The following is a 25,381-nucleotide window of genomic DNA, read 5'->3' on the forward strand; positions in this document are numbered from 1 at the left end:
GACGCATACACCACTAACCCATGGTTCTTTTATTGCCTCTACACTCTGATTCCTTGACCCGACAGCAACAGTTAGATTTAAAAAAAGAAGTAACAGAGGAAATACATCAAATTGATTAGAAGACAAGGGAGACAAATAGGCAGAAAAAATTGACAAAAAAAGCGTGGCAACCCCTAGCAGGAGATTGGGTGCAGGAAAAGAAGTTCGAGCAAAAATCTGGTTTAAGACCCAAGTGGAAAAAACCTGTTCAAATACATTCCATTATTAACGAAAGAACTGTTGAAATACATATTAATCTGCCGAATGGCAAGTACATTCCTAAAACTTTCTCCTTAGGCAATCTCAAAAGATATACTGCGGGATACCAAAATGGAGGAACGATACAAGGTGCAGTCGTACACTTGTCTTCCAAGACCCAGCTTGGAGCACGACACAGGAAATGGATGCGATCGAACTACTGACAACGGTCAGCCAGACAGTGTCACCGACTCCTCCGCACGATGCTTGGCAACGCCTCAGGAATTGGTTTCGCAAAAAGCCACAACCAAAACAAGTAAAGACCAACAAGTTACTTCAACGAAGGAGGAAAACACTGTGGATGGAGAAGGAATCAACTGAGCTTCTGAAAACAAGAATCTGTCCTCACGCTGGATCAACGGAACAGCGTGTCAAGCTTCAACCAGCAGCAAACGACGTCTCCTTGACTCGTATAAATAACTCACCTCTACAGAACGTACATCTGCAAATTGGACATTGCTACCGTGAAAATCGTTCACGGATACGGGTTCACCAATTGTAGCGTTGGAATTGATGAGCTCCCGTACTCACGTCGTTGGGTCACCAATTTAGCGGTTCGTGTTCGTCGGTTGTCTTCTGTGAAGACGAGGGTCAGGCTGCGCGTTGCTTCCGTGAAAATCGTTCACGGATACGGGGTCACCAATTGTAGTGTAGGAATTGATGAGCTCCCGTACTCACGTCATTGGGTCACCAATGTAGCGGTTCATGTAGATCGCCACTGAATAAGAGAATGTGACTTTGACGAACTATAAATAAGTTGTTTATTTACAGGAACTGGTTAAATACAACAGGTAAGGTAGCAGGTAAGATGGCTGACTGTAGGAGCACCGTGGTGTAGGTCCTTCCCCAGCGGGGACACCACGAGGACTGACTAGAAGTTTCCGAGCTCAACTGCTAGCAGGTTCCGAGCTCAACTGCCAGCAGGTTCCGAGCTCTACTGTTGGAAGGTTCCAAGCTCTGACGTCATCACACAGAGTATAGGAGAGAAGCCTGAGTATAGTAACAGACACATACAGTAAGGTAAGTTAAAGGGAATTATGTATCTCAATGTAAGGGACAACCGGTGGTACCGCCACAATGCCCCCTTGTTCTGGACTCTCCCACCAGAGGAAATAGTTTCTCTCTATTGGCCCTGTCAAATGCTTTAATCATCTTAAACACCTCGATTGGATTAACCCTTAATCTTCTGTATTCAAGGGACTAGAAGCCTAGTCTATGCAACCTGTCCTCATAATCGAAACCTTTAAGCCCAGGTATCATTCTGATGAATATTGGCCTCCAATATATTCTTCCTGAGGTGCGGTGCCCAGAACATAAGAACACAAGAAATAGGAGCAGGAGTAGGCCAATCGGCCCCTCGAGCCTGCTCCGCCATTCAATAAGATCATGGCTGATCTGATCCTAACCTCAAATCTACTTTCACTCTCCATCCCACCCGAACCCATGTGATCTCCCGGGAGAGGCGAAAAACCAGATAAAAAACCCAATGTGCCAATTTGGGAGAAAAAATCTGGGAAATTCCTCTCCGGCCCATCTAGGCGATCGAAACTCATCCAGGAGATCACTCTGTCCCTGTATTTCCTACAGTACTTACCTTCTGTAAGAGGTGATCTCCACCCCAGCCAGGAACAGGCTCAATTTACTCTTGAAGGACTCCTAGCTGGCAGCCTGTTCCCGAGGTCTCCACTAATCCCTGTGAATAGAACCATCTCCTGAAATCTAACACAGAATTAGAACACAAGAAGTAGGAGCAGGACTAGCCTACACAGCCCCTGGGCCCGCTCTGCCACCCACAGGGCCATGACCGATCCGAACCTAGCCTCATGTCCGATTTCCTGCCCGCTCCCCATAACCCCTAATTCCCTTTACTTCTAGGAAACTGTCTATTTCTGTTTTAAATTTATTTAATGATGTAGCTTCCACAGCTCTCTGGGGCAGCAAATTCCACAGACCTACCACCCTCTGAGTGAAGAAGTTTCTCCTCATCTCAGTTTTGAAAGAGCAGCCCCTTATTCTAAGATTATGCCCCCTAGTTCTAGTTTCACCCATCATTGGGAACATCCTCACCACACCCACCCGATCAAGCCCCTTCACAATCTTATATGTTTCAATAAGATCGCCTCTCATTCTTCTGAACTCCAATGAGTAGAGTCCCAATCTACTCAAACTCTCCTCATATGTCAACCCCCTCATCCTCGGGATTAACCGAGTGAACCTTCTTTGTACTGCCTCGAAAGCAAGTATGTCTTTTCTTAAGTATGAACACCAAAACTGTACGCAGTATTCCAGGCGTGGTCTCACCAATACCTTGTACAACTGCAACAATACCTCCCTGTTTTTATATTCCATCCCCCTAGCAATAAAAGCCAACATTCTATTGGCCTTCTTGATCACCTGCTGCACCTGCATACTAACTTTTTGTGTTCCTGTACCAGGACCCCCAGATCCCTTTGTACCGCAGTACTTTCCAGTTTCTTGCCATTAAGATAATAACTTGCTCTATGATTTTTCCTGCTAAAGTGCATAACCTCACACTTTCCAGTATTATATTCCATCTGCCAAATCTCTGCCCACTTACTTAGCCTGTCTATGTCCCTTTGCAGGTTTTTTATGTCCTCCTCACTCACTACTTTCCCTCCCATGAACTGAATGCAGTCCTCCAGATGGGGTCTAACTAGAGCTCTGTACACTGTAATATAACATCCGCAGTTTGTTCAGCTCAATCCTACCTTCACGCGACGGTGTATTTTTCTTTTAACTCCCGAACGTTATTTATGGCAGACCCCCCGAAACCCTCTCGCGGACCCCTAGGGGGCTGCGGACTCCGGTTGAGAATCCCTGGTTTATTAGTTATGAAAATATTAGAGATCGGTGGGGGGGAGGATAAAGGCTGTTTGAGTGACAATCAAGCTGAGAACTGGGACCGGTGGATGTGCCGGGAACGGTTGGCGACGGAGTCGGGGGTTTTGGGGGAAAAGAGGGAGGGCGGGGGGAGGGGAGAGGAGGGTAGGTGATTGGAGCTCATGTGGAGGGAAAGAGGGAGCGGGATGGGCGTGGGGACCTGCATTTTCTGCGGTGCCGGTGAGTGGGAGCAGCGCAGAGAGAATTTTTATGCGGAAAAAATCCGCGTGTTCTGTTACAGGGGATCCGTGGAATTTTTTGAACACAGGAGGGGGGCCTCAGAAGCAAAAAGGTTGAGAACCCCGGTGATAAACGAAAGTAAGGGCCTGGGCTTGGCGGCAGCGGCCGCTGTCATCTCACAGACGTTCGGGAGGGGGTGGACAGAGGTCCGTGTTGGGGCCGGAGCTGCAAGTTTGCTCAGCTCGATCCCACCTTTACATGACAGTGTATTTTATTTTTTTTTAACTCCCGGAGATTATTTATGGCGGGCCCCCTGAAACCCTCTCGTGGAACCCTGGGGGTGCGGACCCCCGGTTGAGAACCCCTGCATTAGCTTTTTGTGATTTCTGTACTTGGGCCCCGAAATCTCTCTGCTCGCCCACAGTTCCCAGCTTCTCGCCATTTAGAAAATACTCTGATCGATCTTTCTTAGATCCAAAATGGATGGCCTCACACTTTCCCACATTGAACTCCTTCTGCCTCAGTTTTACCCACTCACTTAATCGATCAATGCCCCTTTGCAACTTTCTGCTCCCATCTATACTATTTACTGGGCCCCCTAACTTAGTGTCGTCAGCAAAGTAGCATTTTTGCCATTAATCCCTTAGAATGGCTTCTGGAAGTCTTTATAGATATCATCCATAGTCACTCCCTTATCTACCTTATTAATGACCACCTCAAAAAGTTCAACTAGATTAGTCAGACATTACGTACCCTAAAGCCTGATCTCTGATCAGCTCATCTGACGATGTTAAATTTACAACTTTATTTTACAATTTTCAAAGTAGTTCCTAATTTTTCCTTTTGATGAACTCCAATTGTTTGCTATCCCCAACATGGATGCCTGATACGGAGCCCTTTCTACTGTTTTCAACATAGCCCTATCCTCTCTTCAAAATGATTACCACACCTCTCCCGCCAATCAACCCAAAACTATGTGATTTACCTTTTCCCACAGATCTGAATGTCTCATTTACTCGGTCAGTCGTAGCCCAGAGGATCAATGTGGGTTCAGAGGGAATAAATCTGTTAATTTTTTATTATTACTCTACGTCTACATTTCAGAAGGGTATTGGATATATACTTGAAAAGGAAACATTTGCAGGACTATGGGGAAAAGGCAGGGGAGTGGGACTAATTGGAGAGCTCTTTCAAAGAGCCGGCACAGGCACGATGTAGGAATGGCCTCCTTCTGTGCTGCCCCTCTAATCCTGACTTGAGGAAAGCAAAATACTGCAGAGGCTGGCAATTTGAACCGCCAATGGTGGAGCGATTAAAATCGGGGATGCGCACGAGGCCAGAATTGGAGGAACGCAGAGATCGCGGAGGGTTGTAGGGCTGGAGGAGGTTACAGAGAGGCCACTGTGGTGAGGCCATGGAGGGATTTAAAAACAAGGATGAGAATTTTAAAATCGAGGCATTGCTGGACTGGGAGCCAATGTAGGTCACAAGAAGTAAAAGGAAACCACTTGGGTGTAACATGAAAAAACACACTTTAACATCAGAGAATGATTGGAATATAAAATCTGTTGGTTTACAGTGAATATAGGCGCTTGTCTATTACTGACAAATCCTTGAACGCACATCAATAAAACAAGAATCAGACAAACCAGGATTAGTATTTTGCAATAGCATTTATTGTTTACTCACAAGAACATATGGTAACATTCAGGGGAAAATCAAATAAAGGATGAAATATTTCAGTGAACAGGTGTGGTAGAAACTAGGTAAAATCGAGGCCAACCCGGGTAATATTAGCAGAAAACCTCATTTACCACAATAGGCATTTAAAGTGAATTGGCTGTAATCAGTCTATTAAGGAAGATCATTTATGTCAAGACAGGGCATCACTTGGAGAAGATACAGCTTTACTTCGAGAGATAGTGAAGTAAGTTAGAAGGTTCACAGCTTAGGCAGCTTTAGCGAATCCCATTCTATTATTCCCTCTATCGTAAATAGAATAGAACTCTCTCAGGAAGACGTCACCCAAGATCCAGAATGGTCCATCTCGGGTAGGCGGATACATGAAGGTTGGCTGAATCGCAGCGAAACAAATGCCATTATTCTGCAAAATGTGAGATAATGACACTCCGTTAGACTCATGAGCATAAACCCTCAAAGTTTCAGCACAAGTTTAATTACTTCATCCATTAGACTAAAAACCTGCGGAAATACTTTCAGTTTACACTTTTCTAGCCTCATAATAGGGCCGACAACAGAAAGATTACTTTTTAAGAGTTAAGAGCTGGTGGAAAAATTCAGCTGATTCGCAAAGCAACTAGCGCCCGGGCACAGCACCACTAACGCCTTCCGCAAAATTCAGCGGGAGGTTAGCGTTCGGTGATAACCATTAGCACGCCGTTATGCTGCGCCTCCTGCGATGACATCATCACCGTGCGCAGCGCCCCGCTCGCAACCCAGCCATGATCTTCGGTAGTGCCTTACCACCGGAGGCTATATCCGACAGAGTCAGGGGGGGGCCTACCTGCGGCCGGGGCTGCGCAAATTAAAGGGGAGGTGCTGGGCAGCCATTTTTGTTGCTGGCCGCCTGCCAGCACCTGCCCCCGTTGCTGTCTCCGGCCTCCTGTGAAGCCCCCACCCACCATGGGGTGCCGGCTGCGCTCCGTGAGCCCGGCACTTCTCAAGTACCAGGCGTAAGATTTTTAAAGGTTTTCTGCGGGCGGAGGGTGTGCAGAAAGCGGACCTCTCCCCCCCCCCTCCTCAGAGGCCCTTCTCCCGGTCAGGCAGAGGATCTGTCAAGAGGATTTTTGACAGATCGGAAGTGCCGGTTTTCAGCGCATGCACTTCGCACGCCTGAAACCGGCACTTTGGTGGCCCCTACGGGTGTGTACGCAGCTCGTGCACTCCCGTAGGGATCGGAAAATATGGGCCATTAATTGGTTAAAGAGATTAATGTTAATGTCCACATTTATGTATTTTTTTTTACTTTATATTATATGGCGGACAGGTATCTCTGACAGTCAGGTTTTTGACTCCCATTGGAATAGCTCAAGTTGAGTCTCCATATCTTCAGCCATTTGAAAATGGGAATTTGAGAATTCCTCCACCAGTATGTAGAATGTGTGAGGTGGCAGTGGACTCCACTGGAGAAAGGGGAGGGCAGTGAAGGGAAAATATCTCCCAGTGGATCTATATTCTGCCCCACACAATTGGCCTCCTGTTAGATGATAATAGCTTCATTAAAAGTGGTCATAGAGAAATTTATAACACAACCCCTCACTGAAAGATGACATTATGAAGAGAGATCGAATGGAAGTTAGATTATAAAACCGACATCCTGTTTTGCCCTCCCCCAAATAATAACATTTTCCTTGTGCACTATGTGCAACAAAAATCATAAAACATCTTCTTTATAAAGGGTTTGTGATTTTATTACAACTAGCGCACAAAGGAAATCTTTGCCTAATATTTCTAAGGTTTCACAGTTAACAAACCAGACAGATTCTCCAGCCAATGTTGCAGCTATTCTGACTAAACTGAGTCACGTCGTACATTGGTTTAAAAAAAAGACAACATCTGTCGTACACACCTGTCTGATGTAGGCCGAGGCTGGAATAGTGAGTTCAGCGTCGTTGATGATAAAGGTCAATGAAGGCATGCTTGCAATAGAGTCACAGTTGACACCGTTCTATTGAATAAAGAAGAAAACATTCAGTAGATCTGCATGTGTAGCTCGAATGGAAGACGCACAGCAAGGAATTGTTGGAGACGTTACTAATTCCACAGATAACCTATTTCACACAGCTTGATTTCCACTGGAGGAGAGAACCACAAGAAGAGATTGAATCGAGGCTTTTATAATCAAGGCCTTTGGTAGAGTGAATTGGAGAAGAGAATTTCCTCCAGCTCGGGAGTCAAAGACGACGGGTCATCAATTTAAAATTCTTACTAAGAGAGTTAGGAGAGGGATTAGGGGAAATGTCTTTACTCAGGAAGTTGTTATAGCTTGGAGTGCTTTGCCACAGAGGAGAGGGCCTTACTCTGTATTTTGTTATATTGAATTTAACAATCACACAAATCACTGAAAGTAGCGACACACGTTAGCAAGGCCATAAAAAAAGGCAAACCAAGCACTCGGGTTTATTTCTCGAGGGATTGAATGTAAAGGTAGAGAAGTTATGCTAGACTTGCATCAAACCTTGGTTAGACCACACTTGGAGAACTGCGTACAGTTCTGGTCACCATACAGGTAGACTATCCTTTATCCGAAAACCTCGGCACCAGCCGAGTTTCGGATAAAGGAGAATTTCGGATTTCGGAAGGTGGGTCGGCGGGGGTCCGTGGGGGGGTCGGCGGGGGTCCGCGGGGGGGTCGGCGGGGGGTCGTGCGCACGACTTACGCTGACGCTCAGTGTAAGTCAGTCGGGGTCGGCGGGGGTTGGGGCCGGCGGGGTATGCGGGGGGGGTCGGCGGTTGTCGGGGCCGGCGGGGTCCGCGGGGGGGATCGGCGGTTGTCGGGGCCGGCGGGGTCCGCGGGGGGGTCGGCGGTTGTCGGGGCCGGCGGGGTCCGCGGGGGGGTCGGCGGGGGGGATCGGCGGTTGTCGGGGCCGGCGGGGTCCACGGGAGGGTCGGCGGGGGGGATCGGCGGTTGTCGGGACCGGCGGGGTCCGCGGGGGGGTCAGCGGTTGTCGGGGCTGGCGGGGTCGGCGGTTGTCGGGGCTGGCGGGGTCGGCGGGGGGGTTGGCGGGGGGTCGTGCGCACGACTTACCCTTTATCCGAACTTCCGAAACCGGAACCCTCTAAAAACCGAAGGTTTTTTCGTTCGTACGCACGACTTACGCTGAACGAAAAAACCTTCGGTTTTTAGAGGGTTTTGGTTTTCGGAAGTCCGGATAAAGGGTAGTCTACCTGTATTACAAAAAGGATATAGAGGCACTGGAGAGAGTGCAAAAAAGATTTACAAGGATGATACCAGAAATGTGAGGGTATACAGATCAGGAAAGGATGAACAGGCTGGGTCTCTTTTCTCTTGAAAAGAGAAGGCTGAGGGGTGACCTAATAGAGGGCTTTAAAATTATGAAAGATTTAGATAGATTGGATACAAAGAGAGTGTTTCCACTTGTGGGGAAGAGCAAAGCTAGAGGCCATCAATATAAGACAGTCACCAAGAAATCAAATAGGGAATTCAGAAGGAACTTCTTTACCCAGGAAGTGGTGAGAATGTGGAACTCGCTACCACAGGGAGTGGTTGAAGTGAATAGTATAGATGCATTTAAGGGGAGGCTAGATAAGCATATGAGGGAGAAGGGAGAAGGGATTAGAGGGTTATGCTGATAGATTTAGATGAGGAAAGACGGGAGGAAGCTCGAGTGGAGCATAAACGCCGGCATGGACTGGTTGGGCCGAATGGCCTGTTTCTGTGCCGTATATCCTATGTAATCCTATGTAAACTCTTCTAAAATGTCCCAATATCGCAGGGCCCTATGAAGACTAAAATGGCTTTGTAAAGCCAAATGTTGTTCAATGTTTTCTTTCCTAAAGACCACTTGCGATCACACTGCACAATACTAGTAACATGTTCTGATGAAATTCCTTTGTTTTAAGAAAGATGTCGATCCATTTATTTTAAATGTGTTGACACGTTTGTTGCGCATATCACACGACGCGGCTTCAGGATATCAGTTTGTGCCTTAGGAGCAGCCGTGTCAGAGACCTGGGAAAGAGGTCCCTTTCCTGCCCCTTTGGCTGTGGGACAGTGTTTGGCATCGAGGGACTCAAACAAGTATTATAGTCCAGGATAAAGACATATTCAAAATTGATATTGGGTCCAACCAGCATTTGTAGTCAGTGGCTATCTGCAAAATGATGATCATGTGTAAATCATGGTATAAAGGGCATGATTTGAAATTCTGCCATCTTTTAAGATAATTGGCAAAAGAACCAGGGGGATGACAAGAATTGATTTTTACACAGTTGTTATGATCTGGAATGCACTGCCTGAAAGGGTGGTGGAACCAGATTCAATAGAAACTTTCCAAAGGGAATTGGATAAATACTTGAAAAGGAGAAACATTTGCAGGGCTATGGGGAAGGAGCAGTGGAGTGGGACTAATTGGATAGTTCTTTCAAAGAGCCGGCACAGACACAACGGGTCAAATGGCCTCCTTTTGTGCTGTATGATTCTATGATTGATCATGGCAGTTTACCAAACATTGAACATTTCGTCTCACTGTACAAGAGCAATTAGTATGGGAAACAGGATTCTAGGAACTATAAGCAGATCTATAGAGTTGAAGTCCAAAGAGTTTCTACTGATACTATAAACCTTTGGTGAACCTACACTTCAATGTATTGTCTCGTTTTGGTAACTGTACAGAAAGACACAAAAGGTATTGCAAAGGGTTTGAAGGTGGACAAAGAGAGTGATACCAGCCCTTCAATCAAAATCCGATGAGGAGAAGGTGGTAAGTGAACTAATTCCGCTTTCACTTAGAAAAGGATTAAGAGAAACAAGATCCAATCTTTTAAAATCATGAAGCGGTGACATGAAGCAATTGGTGCTCAACCAAGAGAGAAACACTCGGCAATCTAAAGCCAGGAACCATGAACTTTAATTACACAAATCAACTAGCACATTGAATGAGAACTCAAATGAAGCAATCAAAGAAGAAATGGACAGATCTGTGCTTCAACAGGGAGCAGAGAGAAACATTCTTGGTAACAAGGCAGAAGGGAAATCAAAATTAATCTTCATAAAGGTTTTCCTCAATCCAGGCTTTTTCTGCTCATTGTATGGGGCGATAATATAATTTTGAAGCCTTTATTTTGCACAAAACCAGCAAAATGAGGCTGTCTAGTGCTGGGACAGCGACATTTCATTTTTGCACCAAACACTCCCTTGTCATAGGCAGTACAAGTTAAATGCCTCTACACTGCCCCAACAATGTCTATCAAGCGCAGTCTGAAAAGAGCAGGCATTACTGTACTGGTAGGACAATTTCATTTTCCACACCAGCTATCCTTGTGACACCTCCAAATAAGAATACAAATTTTGTGCGAATTAGCTAAGACTTAAATCCATTAATGATTCGATGGAGACAATTAAATTAATTTTACTTAGGGTTCTTACAGAAATCAGATAGAGGAGACGGTCATCCACCACGATCAGTTGTATCAAACCCAAGTCCCAGAGCTGAAGGGACGGTCTTGTCAACGTAGTTCCACTTTAGTGACCAATAACTGTCACTACAGCCCTAATGCTGGTACAGTCGCAGAATCTGTATCAGTTAGCACTTGTTACAAAAACTTACCGCACCATACTCATTCTGGTTTACGCCAATGTACTGCATCAGTTCTCCGAAATCCTGATCTGGTACAGTGAGGTACGAAGTCCCAGTGTCAACCATAGCTTGACATCCTCAGGTACAGAAGGTAGGGTTGCCATTGAGAAACACACTGAAAGACAGAATTACATTGATAGTTATTTATCTTTTTTTTAAATAGTAATTTAGAACCATAATAGCAGTTTCCCTACATTTTTTTTTGCTTATGGTTCTTTCTATTTTTAATTTCCCTACTTTTCCACCTCGTAATTATTAAGAAGTTTTGGTTTTTACAAACATTTTAGATTTCTGAGTTTAGCATTTTATCTTCATCTTTCACTTTCAGTATTCTCTACTCATGACCAATTTTCCCTCTAACATTTTCCCCCTGGTGCGGGCCCTTTAAATTTGCGTATCTCTTCCAGCAGCAGCATCTGGTGAGCGGCCTGCGTGGGACCTTACGATTGGCGCGCGGTGATGCGGCCAGTCACCTTAGGAGGAACATTGCTCATGACTCTCATGTTTTTTAAACCTTCCTCCCTTTTAAATTATTCTTTAATTTTTGTTCTGTTAATGTCTGCCTATGTCTTTCTCCTTTTGCTCATTCTAACAAGTGTCTCTTCTAACTTGCTGGAATCTCATTGAGGTCATTACCCACTGTTGGCTGGCAGTATTTTTCACTCTATGGGATAGATGCAGGCAGCAATCAAATCAGATCTGCGGCACTGCCACCTGCACAGCAGGATATGTCCGAGACCACACTCAACATAAAGGGGGAGAAATTCAGTATCGCCCCATCTGGGGCGCCATTATCGGCCGTGCGCAAAGTTCAGCGCCTGGTGCTAATTATCGTCTCCGACGGCAAACGTGGCTTTTATCGCCCCTGGAGGTGATTGGAGCGCTAAATTAGGCACTTCACACCTGTCTTAAGGCGCAAAGGCCGAGCTATGAGGCGCTACCTCAGAGCGCTGGCGAAGCAAGGAAGGGCAAATCAAAATGAACCTGCAAAGTGCTGCTCAGTACCCAAAATCGCTTCACACAGCGTTGAATCTCTCCAGAAGTCTCTCTCTCTCGCTCAGAATGCGTGGTGCAAAAATGTCACCAACAAAAAAAGGCAGGAAGCGGTCACTTTTAAATAGCGCTCCCCCAGTCCCTTTCTGACTGCAAAACGCTCCCCTCAACCTGTCGTTGCTAACGGCAGGCGGTAAGGCAGGGGGCGCCACTCAATATCCTGTCCTGGGTGCTACTGGGGCGTTGCGCACTCGACTGACGTCATGATCTGTCGGCGCAGGAGATCGTGGCGGTAGTGTTTAGTGCCGCCGCAAAATGTCTAGTTAATTTTGCAAGCGGTGCAAATATCGCTGCGCCCGGGTGAAAGTTGCTTTGCGCCCCATTAGCGCCCTCTTAAGGCGCTAACGGGAGGCGCAAACAATTGAATTTTTCCCCCAAGATGTTAAAGACCATCGATGCCAGTATCATATCCAATATTTACCAACCATTCCGGAATTTATCTGATAATAATATACTGAGTGAAATAGAAATGGTTAATCTTGATCACCATTTCAAGTTACCTCCTATTTACAGCACAGAAACAGGTCATTCTGCCCAACAGGTCTACGGTGGTGTTTATGCTCCACACAAGCCTCCTCCCACCCTTCTTCACCTAACCGCATCCACATATCCTTCTATACCTTTCTCCCTCATGAGTTTATCTAGTTTCCCCTTAAATGCATCTATGCGAGTCGCCTCAACTACTCCTTGTGGTATCGCTTTCCACATTCTAACCAAGCTCTGTGTAAAGAAGTTTTCCTGAATTCCCTATTGGATATATTAGTGACTAGCTTATATTTATGGCCCCTAGTTCTGGTTTCCCCGCAAGTGAAAACATCTTCTCTATGTCTACCCTATCAAACACTTTCACAATCTTAAAGACTTCTATAAGGTCATCCCTCAGTCTTCTCTTTTCTAGAGAAAAGAGCCCCAGCCCGTTCAATCTTTCCTGATAGGTATAACCTCGCAGTTTGGTATCATCCTAGTAAGTCTTTTTTGCACCTTCTCCAGTTAAAACATGACTGCAGCACAAGAGGACACAGGTAGAAACTGATAAAAGGTACAATGTCACAAGGCAGTTCTTCACACTAAAAGTGATTCATACCTCAAATGTTCTCCCAGACAGGATAATGGTGGCAAAAAACTCTGGAGTCATTTAAACAGCAATTAGACACAGTGAGGTAGTGATGAAAAGTTTCTGTTGAAGGCAAACTGGATGGGCCAAATGGCCTCCTGCCTCTGCACATCTCTTTTTAAGCAAGTTCGAAAGTATCTATGCACAGAGCTTCAGGTTTGTATTGTGTATGTCACTAGGATTTGTGTTTTTAGCCTTTTACTTTTTTTACTCATTCATGGGATGTGGGCGTCGCTGGCAAGGCCAGCATTTATTGCCCATCCCTAATTGCCCTCAAGAAGGTGGTGGTGAGCTGCCTTTTTGAATACAATTGAGCGGCTTGCTAGGCTATTTCAGAGGGCAGTTAAGAGTCAACCACATTGCTGTGGGTCCGGTGTCACATATAGGCCAGACCGGGTAAGGACGGCAGATTTCCTTCCCTAAAGGACAATAATGAACCAGATGGGTTTTTACGACAATCTGGTAGTTTCATGGTCAGCATTACTGATAATAATTGTTTTATTCCAGATTTATTTTAATTGAATTTAAATTCCCCAGCTGCCATGGTGGGATTTGAACTCATGTCTGCTCTAATTCATTGTATTTACATAACGTAGTCCTCAAGATGATCTGTGGCCAGTACCAGCCCGCTGGGTAAGCAATCACTCATTATCCATTTTACTGTTCTGCCTTTCTTACTTACCCTTGCATGTAGATAAGCCAGTACATTTCCTGAAGAACGGGGACCCAGGTAATTTCACCAGTATACTGCCTATTGTCAATTCCTCCAAATGTCACTTCACCACCGTCTTGACTATTTGGAACCCTGGAATGAAGAAATATATTCCGCTTTACTAATGTTTCAATTAGTCCTTCAGCAATTAGACATAATTTGGCCTCATCTAGCTTCAAGTTACTGACAGAAACATGAGTCCCACTAACTCCTCCACCCACTGGGATAGTCCCGTAACTGGTTTAGGCAAAATATACTGCCTTAGATTCTGCATCACAGTTAGCATCAAGCAATCTATGACCAACAGTATTTAACTATAAAAGGTTCATCATTATTTTGAATTATAGTATAGGCTCATATTACTTGCACATGACACTACTCCATACAAACATGAACTATGTCTTAGTAACTCCAGATTATATCCTGGTCTTGTACAAAAATGTACTGTAGTGATGTCCCGCTTTCAACACCTGGCTCAGCTTCAGTTGTGGCTCGGTGGGTAGCACTTTCACCACTGAGTCAGAAGGCTGGGGGTTCAAGTCCTATTCCAGAAAATGATGCACAAAATCTAGGCTGTTACTCCAGTGTAATAGTGAGGGAGCGCTGCACTGTTGACGGTGCTGTCTTTCGGATGAGTGGTTAAACCAAGGCCCCGTCTGCTCTCTCAGGTGGGCATAAACAATCCCATGGCACTATTTCGAAGAAGAGCTTGGGAGTTCTACTGGTGGCCTGGCCAATATTTATCCCTCAACCAACATCATTAAAAAAACAGATTTTCTCGTCATTATCACATTGCTGATTGTGGGACTTTGCTGTGCACAAATTGGTTGCCATGTTTCCTGCATTACAATAGTGACTACACTTAATATGTAGCTTTACTCAGTTTCTCCGTCTCCGCCGCATCTGCTCTGGCGATGCCACCTTCCACACCAGTGCTTCCGACATGTCTTCCTTTTTCCTCAACCGAGGATTCCCCTCTACTGTGGTTGACACGGCCCTCGACCATGTCCATTCTATCTCCCGCACTTCTGTCCTCACCCCTGCCCCTCCCTCCCGGAACCACGATAGGGTTCCTCTTGTCCTCACCTTTCACCCCACCAGCCTTCACATTCAACGGATCATCCTCCGCCATTTCCGCCACCTCCAATGTGATCCCACCACCAAACGCATCTTCCCCTCCCCTCCCCTTTCAGCATTCCGTAGGGACTGCTCCCTCCGAGAGACCCTAGTCCACTCCTCTATCACCCCCAGCACCCCTTCCCCTTCACCCGGCACCTTCCCGTGCAAGCGCAGGAGGTGCAACACCTGCCCTTATACCTCCCCCCTACCCACTGTCCAGGGCCCCAAACACCCCTTCCAGGTGAAACAGCGATTTACTTGTACTTCTTGCAATCTAGTATACTGTATTCGCTGCTCACGATGTGGTCTCCTCTACATTGGGGAGACCAAACGCAGATTGGGTGACTGCTTTGTGGAACACCTCCGTTCAGTCCGTAAGGGTGACCCCGAGCTTCCGGTCACCTGTCATTTTAATTCACCGCCCCATTCCCACTCAGACCTCACTGTACTCGGGCTCTTGCGTTGTTCCACGGAAACCCAGCGTAAGCTCGAGGAACAGCACCTCATCTGCCGATTAGGCACTTTACGGCCTTCCGGACTCAATATCGAGTTCAACAATTTCAGATCATAACCTCGGCCCCTATTACATTTTTATATATATATTTTATCCACTCCTTTGTTTTGTGCCCTTTCCCCTTTTTTTCTCTCCCACATGGCAGCTGTCTCTCATTCTGACAGCGCATTTCACACCTAATCTAGAGCCGTCTTTTGTCTCTTTACTAGTCCTATCATCATCTCGTCTGGTTTTGAATACCTCTTAATGTCTCTTCACTTCTCTTTTGTTCTTTCATCCCCATTTCCCAGCCCCCAAGCTGGCCTTTTAATCTGTTTCATTTCCTGTGCTTTTTCAGTCCTGACGAAGGGTTTCGACCTGAAACGTTGAATCTATTTCTCTCTCCACAGATGTTGCCTGGCCTGCTGAGTTTTTCCAGCATTTTCTGTTGTTATTTCTTAATATGTAGTTGATTGGCTGTAAAGTGCTTTGGAATATCCTGAGGACATGGAAGTCTTTCTTTAATCACCTATATGAGCACCAGACTCTGGGATTCCCATGGTTTCTTATGAAACTTCTCTCTCTGCTTTGAACAAAACCCATCAGTTAAATATTGGCAGCCGTTTGGCTCATTTCAATATTTCTGTATGATCCCCATACTCTTACCTGCCCAGATATATAGAAAACAGATGCTCTGACACCAGATTGTCGCTCATCATGCTATCAAACACTGTTGTGGCGCCCCCTGCTGAAAGTGCTGGGTATGCAAGACCGAGGATTCCGTCAAACTTTGAATAATAAAAGGCCGACCCAGGTTCACTCTCACTGAGGCCAAACTCCTGCTTTGGAATAGATATGCCTGCAACCTTGGGTGGGGAGACAAAAGAGAACCAGAAAATATTACACTAAGTTTAGAAACAAGACAACATTGAGCTGACAGACGATTCCAATGCCTTGGCCATTGATTGAGTAATCCTAACCCAACAACTGTGCTCCGAATACAGATTCTTTCAAAATCAGCAGAAGGCTTCTATTCCTTTAGGTTGTTTTGTTCAAATACCAGACTGGGCACAATCCCACCTCAGACTGAGGGAGCTGCCACCAAACCCCTCCTGTGCCGTAGTAACGCTACTCTACAACCCACCAACTGGAGCAAGACAGAGGAGGCAGTTCTATGTCGCTGTTTGCCCTTTTTTTAGGGCAGTGCCTCACCTTCCTTCAAGCTCCTCTCTGGTTTTGTCTGGGAAGATGGAGCGTGTGGGGAATCTCAGGCCTCAATCTGAGTCCCACAAGTGACATTGTAATTGCTCACAAGGCTGGCGACAGAAACAAAGTGTTCTTAGTACAGGTTTCACTTGAGCTCGTGCCTTTTGGAAATCAAGTACGCTAACATTACACTTTGAGTTTACTGCAACAATATATAGAGATTAATGAATATTACAAATGAGTTATTATAAAGGTAGCGATCAGTTCAACTGATGGCATCATAAACCTTTGAAGAAAAATGCAAGCAGCACGAGATGAGATTCTGGCCTTAAAGTCATTCCCTGGTACCTGCAATTGTTGATAATATGTAGGCTACTCCTCTAATTCAAAATCGCTGAATTAAAATTATCTGATAATCTGATTTTTAGTAATAAATTCTCACTTTGGTGTGCTATTTCCGTTGCTTAATTGAAATTCATGGATCAATTATTCAACTTTTTTTTCATTCATTCACATGATGTGGGCATTGCTCGTAAGGCGAGCATTTATTGCCCATCCCTAATTGCCCTCGAGAAGGTGGTGGTCAGCTGCCTTTTTGACAACTGAGTGGCTTGCTGGGCCATTGCAGAGGGCAGTTAAGAGTCAGCCACATTGCTGTGGGTCTGAAAGTCACATACAGGCCAGACAAGGACGGCAGATTTCCTTCCCTAAAGGGCATTAGTGAACCAGATGGGTTTTTACAACAATCCGATAGTTTCATGGTCACCATTACTGATGCTAGCTTTTTATTCCAGATTTATTTAACTGAATTTAAATTCCCAAGTTGCCATGGTAGGATTTGAACTCATGTCTCTGGATCATCAGTACAGGCATTTGGATTACTAGTCCAGTAACATAATGCTAATGTTCCCATTAATAAATGACTGAACTGCCAGGAGTAGACTGTATACTGCTTCAGTTTTATGTGGACTTTTTACAGTTTTGGTCAGGCAATGGCCAGCCATGCAGGTCAGTAATATTGTGCATCGCTGGTGTGTCTTGACTAACCCAAACACGAGAAAATGACTGTGATACCATCATTGTAAGAAACAGTGCGCAGTTAATATCTAGGAACCAATCTGCAATGGCTGAGGCTTTCTGTCTCACACCCACCAATACATTAGCAGATCCAGGCTGGGTATTCTGCCCTTGCAGCACGTTCCTATGCAGAGCTAGACAGGTAGCTAACAACTTGATATCTTCCCATAAAAATCACAAGGCTTGACTTTTCTTGTAAACTTTACTGAAAGATTCTTATTGTGAAACTGAAATACAATACAGAAATGAAAGCACACATTAGTACACAAGCACATAACTGATATGCATACACAAATTTAGGTAAGCCTGAGCAACACAGTACATTTGGCATGTAACTTACCAAAACACGTGGAAACACAGCTTACTGTGAATATACATTTAGCAAACTGAAAGGCATTCTCTTTAAATTAGCCCCGTACATAGTGCATCAAAATACAGCTACAAGTTAACCAGCGAGACAGAGAGCGAGCACTTCACGGCTAGCTGTGTAAGTTTGCTTACAGAGAAAAGTTACAAACTAAACATTTTCTGCAAAATATAGTGTACACTAATCATCTATAACATTCTCAAGTACTTACAGACAAATAGTGTCCAAGGCTGGAGCGTGACAAGAATATAACTTCCCAGACCATGTGTGGCTGCAGGTCTGTGATATACAGTAGTTTACTTTACTGCACTTTACTGCACTTGCTAGGTACCAAACATCCACTAGGTGGCGGCACACAATGGAAATCGACCCAAATTACTCAAACCCCTGAATTAACTGGAAAACTAACATAAATTCCTAAAGAAAGGCAGCACACTGGGTGTGAAGCAGAAGGCAACTTGGGGACGCCTTCCGCTGTGTCCCTGACTCTCTGCCAATTCCCGCTGGGGATCTGGTCGAGGGAAAGTGTGCCCGTCCACATGTGGGCCGGCGTTTGTTAAATACCCATGGGTTTGTGCTCTTTGAACGCTGGGCACAGGTGCCTGGGGTCCAGCATTCAGAAATCAGCAGAGCCCGAGGACACAAATTGAAAAGCAAGGAATTACTTATTATCTGTTTCGGCAAAGGCTGGAGAAAGGTATTTGATCATTCGATGATCAAAAAAATTGGAGAAATAGTCATTTCACGGTAGGCCTGGCCCAGTACGTCTCTGCCCCCATTGTGGTATAACCCCCTGGCAAACCTCATATACCCTGGTATAACCCCACCTTCTGCATGTAAACGACCCTGGGGTTACAGGAGCAGGAGTAGGCCATTCGGTTGGAAGTACAGCTGGAATCAGCAGGGCACCTGTAGGATTGTGGAGGTCCCGCCCTGCCAATCAATGAGGCGTGGAAAGCCTTTAGCTGTGACTCAGTTGGTAGCATTCTCACCTCTGAGTCAGAATGTTGTGGGTTCAAGTCTTACTCCAGGGATTTGAGCACAAATTCTAGGCTGACACTTTTGTGCAGTACTGAGGGAGTGCTGCACTGTCGGAGGTGCCGTCTTTCGGAAGAGACATTAAAGCCGAGGCCCCATCTGCCCTCTCAGGTGGACATAAACCTATCCCATGGCACTATTTCGAAGAAGAGCAGGGCCAATATTTATCCCGCAACTAACATCATTAAAAACAGATTACCTGGTCATTATCTCATTGCTGTTTATGGGACCTTGCTGAGCCCAATTGGCTGCCACGTCTCCTACATTTAAACTGTGACTATATTTCAAAAATACTTCATTGGCTGTAAAGCGCTTTGGGAGGTCCTGAGGCCACAGAAGACATTATATAAATGCAAGGTCAATGACTGGTACCTTTTTGGTCATTACCATATAATACTTACATTCACTGTATCGTATCCAAAATAGCCACTCAAACTACCATAGCCGTAAGCTACGCTGAAGCTTTGTTTTTTTGTGGTGAATGTTGAGGATTTAGTTGGATTGTATCTGGTGTGATCCACTGAAAAGAGAGGAATAAATCATGATCTCTTCCTGAAAGGCTGTGGCGAGTTAATTGACCATACAATGACAAAATAAACTGGGGAAACAATCACTTGCGTGAGTTATACTTACTACATGTTGGGCTGTTACAGTAGATGGATGGGACCCAAAGGTTGGATGAACCAGTGTCGAACAGAACTGTGAAACTCTGGGGTGGGGTACCAACAGTAATGGATCCATAGTAGGAGTTCTGGTGCAAGTTTGAAAACGGAAATTAGAATTGGTAATTTTTACACTGGGTAACTGTGTCATCAATCAAAAAGGCTAATGGAATGCTGGCCTCTATATCTAGAGAACTAGAATACAAGGGGGTGGAAGTTATGCTGCAGCTATACAAAGCCCTGGTTAGGCCACACCTGGAGCACTGGGAGCAGTTCTGGGCACCACACCTTAGGAAGGATATATTGGTCTTGGAGAGAGTGCAGCGTAGGTTTACCAGAATGATACCCAGACTCCAAGGATTAAGTTACGAGGAAAGATTACACAAACTAGGGTGGTATTCCCTAGAATTTAGAAGGTTAAGGGGTGATCTGATCGAAGTTTTCAAGATATTAAGGGGAACAGATAGGGTAGAGTGAGGGAAACTATTTCCGCTGGTTGGGGATTCTAGGACTAGGAGGCATTGTGTAAAAATTAGAACCAGACCTTTCAGGAGTGAAATTACGAAATATTTCTTCACACAAAGGGTGGAAGAAGTTTGGAACTCTCTTCCGCAAATGGCAATTGATGCTAGATCAATTGCTAATTTTAAATCGGAGATTGATAACTTTCTGTTAACCACAGGTATTAAGGTATATGGGCCAAAGGCGGGTAGATGGAGTTAGATCGCAGATCAGCCATGATCTCATTGAATGGCGGAACAGGCTCGAGGGGCTGAACGGCCTCCTCCTATTCCTATCAGTAGAGGAGCCCAAAATGTCACAATTTATTTTAGTGATGAGTCATTAAAAGTAGAAGAGCTCCACTAGTGTTTAAAAGGAGAATAACTCAGAAATGAAAGCTTGAGGACAGGTTCAGTGATTGGCTTAAATAAAAACAGAAAATGCTGGAAATACTCAGCAGGTCAGGCAGCATCTGTGGAGAGAGAAACAGAGTTAACGTTTCAGGTCAATAACCCTTCGTCAGAACTGGAAAGAGTTAGCGATGGAACAGGTTTTTAAGCAAGTGCAGAAGCAAGAAAAGGGGGGCGGGGAGCTTACGTTGAGCTTCATTGGAACAGTGTAAGAGACTCAGGACAGAGAGGTCAGAGTGGGAGTAGAGCGGATAATTAAAGTGACAGGCCACCGCAAGCTTGGGGGTCACGCTTGTGGACTGAACGGAGGTGTTCCGCAATGTGGTCACCCAATCTGCGTTTGCTCTCCCCAATGTAAAGGAGACCGCATCGTGAGCAGCAAATACAGTATACTAAATTGAAAGAAATACAAGTCAATCGCTGTTTCACCTGGAAGGAGTGTTTGGGGCCCTGGACGATGGGAAGGGCGGAGGTAAAAGGGCAGGTGTTGTATCTCCTGCGCTTGGACGGGATGGTGGCGTGGGAACGGGAGGGGGTGTTGGGGGTGATTGAGGAGTGAACCAGGGTGTTGCGGAGGTACGGTTATTAGCTTGTTGCGTTGGGGCATTCCCATGCTCTTCTCCTTAGTAAGTTGGCAGCTACCGAAGGAATTACTCTGAAAACCCAATAGTGAACTGAGAAATGAAAGTGCTGGCAGAGTTTACAATCACCAGCCTGTCTGCTCATTGTACCTGCTGATATGTGAACTGGAAACTCAACCCAAAGCAGCAGCCCGTTAACCCAGCCTCACTTGACTACATTCCTCTCTCCACTTTTGAGTTGGTTTCCCTTTTTACTTACATCGATGTAATTCAGGAGCGGCTCATTTGCATCCTCCGACTGGTATCCGGGGAAGAGATGGTGGTACTTCAAGGCGGGATCACACTTGTGAGTTTCTAAGAACTGTTTCAGCTCCCCGCGCTCCTTCAGGATCTCGCGCACAGATTTGCATCTGTGCAAAGGCACTCTGAGATGATAAAAACCCATCATCAGCGATCAAATAATTGTGAGTGGAGCAAGCTTTGTTTAAAAATGGAAATCATGAACCGCACTGTCATTCCAAGATTCAACAAGGGTTCAAATCAAAACAGTTCAGGTCCCCACGAGAACTGAGTGGGAAAATGAGGACCTTTCTCAAACTATTAATCTTGATTTATTTACGGATTTCATGCATAGTGACTTGTTTAGAATCAAATTGCATTCCTGCAGACTTTATACAAGCTTGTGCTGATCCCCCCAAAATGACCTTTTGTCAAACCTTGTGATGGACTCTATGGGGGAAAAATTGGGTTGCTTTGCGACTCCCCAAGGGGGCGCTAACAGGGCGCAAAGCACCGAGTGCCTGGTCGCGGCACCACTAACGCCTCCCACGAAATTCAGCGGAAGGTTAACGGCGGCGGTAGCTGGTAGCACCCCGCAGCACTGCGTATCCGGCGATGACATCATCGTCATGCGCAGTGCCCCCACTCGTGCCCAGCTCGCTAACTTGGCTCACGCCCCCTGACCTACCGCTGGGCGCTATGTCCGACAGTGTCAGGGTGGTGTTTCAGCAGCCGTGGTGGCGCAAATTAAAGGGCAGGCACCGGGCGGCCATTTTTCTTGAGCCGCCTGCCAGCACCAGCCTCCTTTCGCCTCATCCTGCAGGGTGCCGGCCGCGATCAGTCATCCCGGTACTCCTCTTGAGTGCCGGGCTCTTTTGCTGGCACCCCGCTCCCCGGTGGTCCAGCAGGGCACCGGTGTGCACTGCGCTAGGCCCCTCCCCTTTAATCAGGGGAGGGAGGCCTGTAACACCGCGGCGCTACGTGCCGACGCATGCGGCGCTGTTGCACGTAGCGCTGTGATATTGAATGGGAGCGCCCCAAGAGGGAGGGGGAGCGCTTCCAGTAGTGCCCCGCCTCCTGTTTGGGGCACTTCGATTCAATTTGCGGTGTTGGGGCGATAAGTTTTTTGGGGCGCTAAAAGCAGCGCCCCGGCGAAGTTAGTGCCCCAAAGGGGGCGTGACCCAATTTTTCCGCCGTGGTACACATTTAATCTCTTGGAAGGAAGTTTGCAAAATTTATCCCAGAATTTCTGTCCCTCCCACAGTGTACCACGATCCAGCCCAGAAGGGTTCCTTGACACAGATGGCAATGCCTTAGTCCCAGTAGTACAGGAACCATGGTGTTCCATTAATTATTGCTCATCTCTCCCCAAAGTTATCCCTACAGCCTTCAGTCTCCCTCTTAATTAAGTGCTCATCCAACTCTTTTGTTTGAATTATTTAAGTGACACAGCCTGGCTTACTTGGTAGCACTCTGATGAGTCAATCAGAAGGTTGTGGGATCATGAGCCAACACTTTAGTACAGTGCTGAGGGAGTGCTGCATTTCTCAGAGGTGCCTTTTTTGGACGAGGCGTTAAATTAAGGACCTGCCTGTGTGTTTAGGCGGATCGTCAAGCTGTAATGGGCAGATGGCAGGGTTGGTATTCTGGACAGGTGAGATCAAATCGGACGAGGAGCCTTCTTCATCCAAACTGATCTAAGCAACTGTGGGAAATAATTTCCTTCTTGCCTTAAACTTGTTAATTTTATACTCGCATCCTCTAGTTCTACATTGTCATTCATTTTGGCAAGTATGGCAATAATCAACCTTTTTGTCCATCCACTTCTAATACGTGTGACTGCAAATGAAGCTCAGCTATCAGGCAGAATTAACTAGCGCCTCTTTCCCTTTAAACAAGCATCCGTATTAACAGAATATTCACCAACTAGCATATAATCTGGTGAAAATTTCAAGTGGTACAAAGTTATTCAATTATTTAATGACTTACTTGTAGAAACACTCAGAGAGCTGGATACAGACCAGGGCAAAGATTAACCACTTCATTCTGTTCCTTGGTGTGGTGTCCCGGAATGCTGGTGTCAACAGAGGTCCACACAATTCCTTGAATTGTGCTGGAGATTGGAGCAGTCTGGGTGCCTTTATACTTGCGAGTAAACAGGCGATTTGTTTTTCAACTTCACTAATGAAGATCATTTTATCTCAAACTATATTGTTCCATTCTTTTTTTAATACAAACAAAGTAGCCTTAAAATACTTCAACCTTCGTCAACCTTGAACAAAATGTCATGATCAGGAGGCTCGCAGCTGAAAACAAGCCAACAACGAACCATTCTGATAATAATTGGATTGTTGCAGTAAAATATGTTTTAATTCTATAATTAGGAGGGAAACTGAGCTATTCCACTCAGTAAGTAACTGTGCATGCATTTGTAGAATTCGCAAAATTGGACTTTGTATTAATAAGGGTCAAATGGCAGAAGAGGCCATGATTTTAAAGACTATTTTAAAAGAAGCCCAGAAAAAGGGGCATACAAAATGGCCACCATACCATGTGACCGGCTTATTGGGACACTTTAAATTGGTTCCTGCGAATCCTCAGACAGCTTTGTGGATTCAACCCACAGTAAGTTCTGGAAGCCGTTCCTGAGAGAACGAAACCAGACCCACACATATACATATGGATTAGATGCAGATCCAGTCAAGATTGGCCTGGAGACAGAGGCCATCTAAATGTTGACCCAGACAAAAGGGGCCAATTTCATATTCATGAGAACCGCACCAAGGACTAGATAACGAGATCAGCAGGACATTAAAAACAATGAAGGTCATTCCAGACTAGAGATGGGCCTTTACCGGCCATCAAAAACATTTTAAAATATAATAACTACCCCGCTGTGCTCCCAGCCCGCCAAAAGTAAAACAAAGACTAACCTGATTTTGGGCAGGAAGTGGAGACTCCTGAAGAAAGGTATAACTGGAGGAGTTGGAGTTGTACGGTGGCATAGTGGTTAGCACTGTTGCCTCACAGCGCCAGGGACCCGGGTTCGAATCCGGCCTCGGGTGACTGTCTGTGTGGAGTTTGCACATTCTCCCCGTGTTTGCGTGGGTTTCCTCCGGGTGCTCCGGTTTCCTCCCACAGTCCAAAGATGTGCGGGTTAGGTTGATTGGCTATGATAAATTGACCCTTAGTGTTAGGGGGATTAAATACGTGGGGTTACGGGGATAGAGTGGGATATGTGTTGGTGTAGGGGTTACGGGGATCGGGTGGGATATGTGTCGGTGCAGGCTCGATGGGCCGAAATGGCCTCTATCTGCACTGTGGGGTTTCTGTGGTTTCTGTGGTTTCTGTGGACACACTGAAGGAGACACCGGAGTTGTAGTTGCGGAGACAGTTGGAGACAGCAGTGGGTGAAGAGGAGTTGCTTCGGGAGAAGATCAGCAAACTCCTCTCCACCACCGGAGGAGGAAGAAGAATTAAGCCAACATCAAGAAGGCCGCTCGAGCCGGCATCCCGCCCCGGGGACACACATCGGGAGATCATTGACCATCCCCGGGCCGTTGCCAAAACGAGAGGCCATCAACACAACTTGGGAGAAGAAACAAAAAAATAAAACCCCAAGAGAAGAAACCTTCCAGCCACTCCGGCTCGGGAAGAGACGAAAATTAAACGGGAGCCAGCCCAAGGCTCCTCTGACCAGGGTCGAGCCGACGACCCCCGACCCCGCCGACAGCCAGAACCAGCCGGTGTCCAGCCGCCCCGACCCCCACCTCAGGAGAGAGGTGTGGCGCAGCTTGCTGGGGCTCCACGATCCACGTGGAGACGGAACGCCTGAAAGGATCAAATGCAGACTGGTACAAAACCTTGCACTTCCTAGTTGGATTGGTGAGCATGTTTCTGGCCCTTCACAATCAGATCTAGATAGGTTTAATAAGGGGGTGGATTTAAGGGTACAATTAACATGAGTTGTTGTCCCTCGATGTTCTGTGTGTTTCCTTATTTCATGATGATCTTTGTAGAGTATAAGATGACTGTATTTGCCTTAGTTAGTA

General features: G+C 45.9%; 1 protein-coding gene across 1 annotated transcript; it reads right to left on the reverse strand.

Annotated features, from left to right (window-relative positions):
- Positions 1-5,326: 5,326 nt before the first annotated feature.
- LOC147105101 (gastricsin-like) lies at positions 5,327-23,412 on the reverse strand. Its single transcript, XM_086011781.1, has 9 exons — positions 23,319-23,412; positions 21,310-21,475; positions 19,530-19,647; positions 19,298-19,416; positions 15,875-16,074; positions 13,567-13,689; positions 11,354-11,381; positions 6,968-7,066; positions 5,327-5,482 (listed from the first exon to the last, which is right to left on the reverse strand). Exons 1-9 carry the CDS (start codon positions 23,372-23,374, stop codon positions 5,327-5,329), a joined length of 1,065 nt encoding a protein of 354 aa, XP_085867907.1. The 5' UTR covers positions 23,375-23,412.
- Positions 23,413-25,381: the final 1,969 nt, after the last annotated feature.

The sequence above is a fragment of the Somniosus microcephalus genome, chromosome 18, assembly GCF_052327205.1.
Source record: "Somniosus microcephalus isolate GS21.2 chromosome 18, FLI_Smic_1.0, whole genome shotgun sequence".
In the NCBI taxonomy this organism is placed as follows: domain Eukaryota; kingdom Metazoa; phylum Chordata; class Chondrichthyes; order Squaliformes; family Somniosidae; genus Somniosus; species Somniosus microcephalus.